The 2,523-nt window shown below is 58.9% G+C and overlaps 1 protein-coding gene across 4 annotated transcripts in view; it reads left to right on the plus strand.

The window, feature by feature from the left end:
- The first annotated feature begins 2,097 nt into the window (after window positions 1-2,097).
- The window catches only part of TESC (tescalcin), a 66,106-nt gene continuing 65,680 nt past the window's right edge, over window positions 2,098-2,523 (plus strand). For all 4 annotated transcript variants that reach the window (XM_010828546.1, XM_010828547.1, XM_010828548.1 and 1 more), the window contains exon 1: window positions 2,098-2,278. In XM_010828546.1, the coding sequence (XP_010826848.1) occupies window positions 2,221-2,278 (58 nt within the window). In that variant the 5' untranslated portion in view covers window positions 2,098-2,220. The remainder of the gene's footprint in view (window positions 2,279-2,523) is intronic.

Consider the following 2,523-nt stretch of genomic DNA (forward strand, 5'->3'; position numbering starts at 1 on the left):
GCCCTGGATAAACAGGCAGTGAATAAATGAATGAGCAAGCAAACCTGCACAGTGCGCCTCCCTGGTGCCCAGAGTTCTTGACTCCTCCAAGCCCTGCCATCAGGAATAAATTTCCCATGGTCATCACAGCCCAGCCTCCCAGCTCCTGCTGGCTGGTGAAGGTGGCATATTTGGCAGTAGACCCAGAACAGTGGATGTGGGCCCTGAGAAGGACTCTCCAAGGAGGTGATGTTTATACTGAGATTCAGGAGCCCCTGCCATGGGAGGAGGGAAGGGAGGGGAGTTTCAGGCAGAAGGGACCAGTGCAAATGCTTGTCTCGGAGCTGACAGTGGCCAGCGGGGCTTGAGATGAAGTTGACCGTGTAGACGGGTGATGGAATAAAGACCACCTCCCTTCACCCCATACACTGGGGGGGTCTCTGGGCGATCACCCAAGGGCCAGAGCAAAGCCATGTGACCCTCCCTGCCCCTGGGCACTGTTCCAGGGCTTTCACCCCCACCCACCTGCACTGTACCAGCTCAGAGAGCAGCCGTGCCAAGGGGAGGAGATGCATGAGAACATCGTTTTCTCTCTCCCCAGCAAAAAGCCCCAGCATAAAATCACTGGATAATTCAATAGAATAAAATTCCAGGAACAGATATTTTAAGTCAGAACAAAACTGTGTCCGGCAGCTTCGGGTAATTCCCAAGGTTCCCCGGGACCCCTTTCCTATTCCAGAGGCCAGCCTCGGTTTCTAAATTCCTTCTGACCTGATGTGCAGCCTCCCAGGCAACTTTCCAGTTTGCTTGGACCAGCTGATGCCCCGCAGCCAACATTTCCCCAGCTTGGCGAGATCTCAGCCCTGCCGAGCTTTTGCAAATGCACATTCCAGGTGCAGCCCCTGCTCTGTGAGTAACAAGAGTGTGAAGGGGAGCCGGATTTTCAACCAGGCGGGGGCTGATTCTCTGCTCTGGTAGATTTCAGGTAGCTCCTTGGTGACTCTGAACAGCTCCTCTACTCTGAAAGAGCTGTGACCCTCAGCTTGGACCTGTGGTCTGCAGGTATGAGCAGTTGGTTTGAGCACCCCCTCCCCAGCCTCCTGTGACATAGATGTAAGTGGGCCTGCTCAAGTCTCCCCCAGCCAGCACTATCAACAGAGCCTGGCACCCAGGACAGTCCCCAAATACATGCTAATAACACACATCTTTAGGCACCGTGGAGCGCAGTGGTCTGGGCTTGAGACCAGGGAATATGCTGACTTTGATTTCTGCCCTGGCTGTGTGACCTTTCTGAGAACCAGTTCCTTTGTTGTAAAGTGGACATGATTCCATGGCGACTGCCTTTGCACTGTGGCCCAGGCCAGGCCCTTCTGATGGAGGTTCTCATCAACTATTATTATCCCCATCTTAAGGAGGAGGAGTCACAGTTAGACAGCTGGTGGGACTGGCTGGGGTCACCCAGCCTGGTTAACAAAACCCAGCTCCCTACAGCCAGCCTAAGTCAGAGCTTCTCCCAGAAGGATTGCATTCTCTGACAGGTTGAAATGCAGCCTCCTGGGCGCTGCCTGAGTCCCTGACCCTCAAGTTTGAGAAGGTCCCCACCCTAAGCTACTAGGCTGAGCGGCTAGGGCTGGTTAGTGTTGTCTGTGGGTGTGTCCACTTCATCATGTTGGGCTCTCCTGGAATAAGCTAAGCAAAGCACCCCCTCCATGTGCATTCAAGCTGGATTGTTATTATTATGATCTCTATTGCTGTTCACCGTAGAGCTAATTAACGCTGTCCTTCACTGTTCCCAGGGAGTTTCCTTTCTGAGAATTGGGAGGTGTAGTGGAACCGGGGTGGGGTGGGCATGGGCGTGGAACCTCCATTCGTTCTGATCCCTCCTACCTGTATACCCCAACTCTGCTCATACCTGCTTCTTCCCAGGGCCGGCACGGGTGCAGAAGGGATGAGCACGGCGGCGGCTGCAAGGACTGAGGAACCTGGGTCCCCCGCCCGGGGCGGGGCGCTGCCCACTCCCGGCCGTGCGCGAAGCCGGCGCGCGCTAGGACCGTGGCGCTCCGCCCGCCGCCGCTATAAGAGGCTGCGCTCGCGCCCCACGCGGAACCCGCGGCTCAGACCCGTTCCTGGCGTCCCGACCGGTGTGTTGGACCCGAGGCCGGTGCGGCCGCGGCGCAGCTGACGCCAGCCCAGGGCCTGGGACGGACAAGCGTCCCGGGACCCCACCCCGCCGCGGGCACCATGGGCGCTGCCCACTCCGCGTCCGAGGAGGTGCGGGAGCTGGAGGGCAAGACCGGCTGTGAGTATCCCGCGGGGGGCGCGCGCGGGGACAGGGGCGGGGACCGCTGGCCGGCTGGCCCTGGGGTTCCCAGCCCACAGCCGGCCGCTCGGCTCTGGGTCCCCGCTCTGTGTGACCTTGGGCTAGTAGCTGGCTCTCTGGGCGCCTCAGTCTCCTCTTCCTTCAAATGGGTTCCGCGCCGGCCGCTTTGCAGGCTACGACGATGCTGAGTAAGTGCCGGGGCCGCTGTGCCCCGGCGCCCTCGG

The sequence above is a fragment of the Bison bison genome, unplaced genomic scaffold (assembly GCF_000754665.1).
Source record: "Bison bison bison isolate TAMUID 2011002044 unplaced genomic scaffold, Bison_UMD1.0 scf7180017864495, whole genome shotgun sequence".
NCBI classification, from domain to species: Eukaryota; Metazoa; Chordata; class Mammalia; order Artiodactyla; family Bovidae; genus Bison; species Bison bison.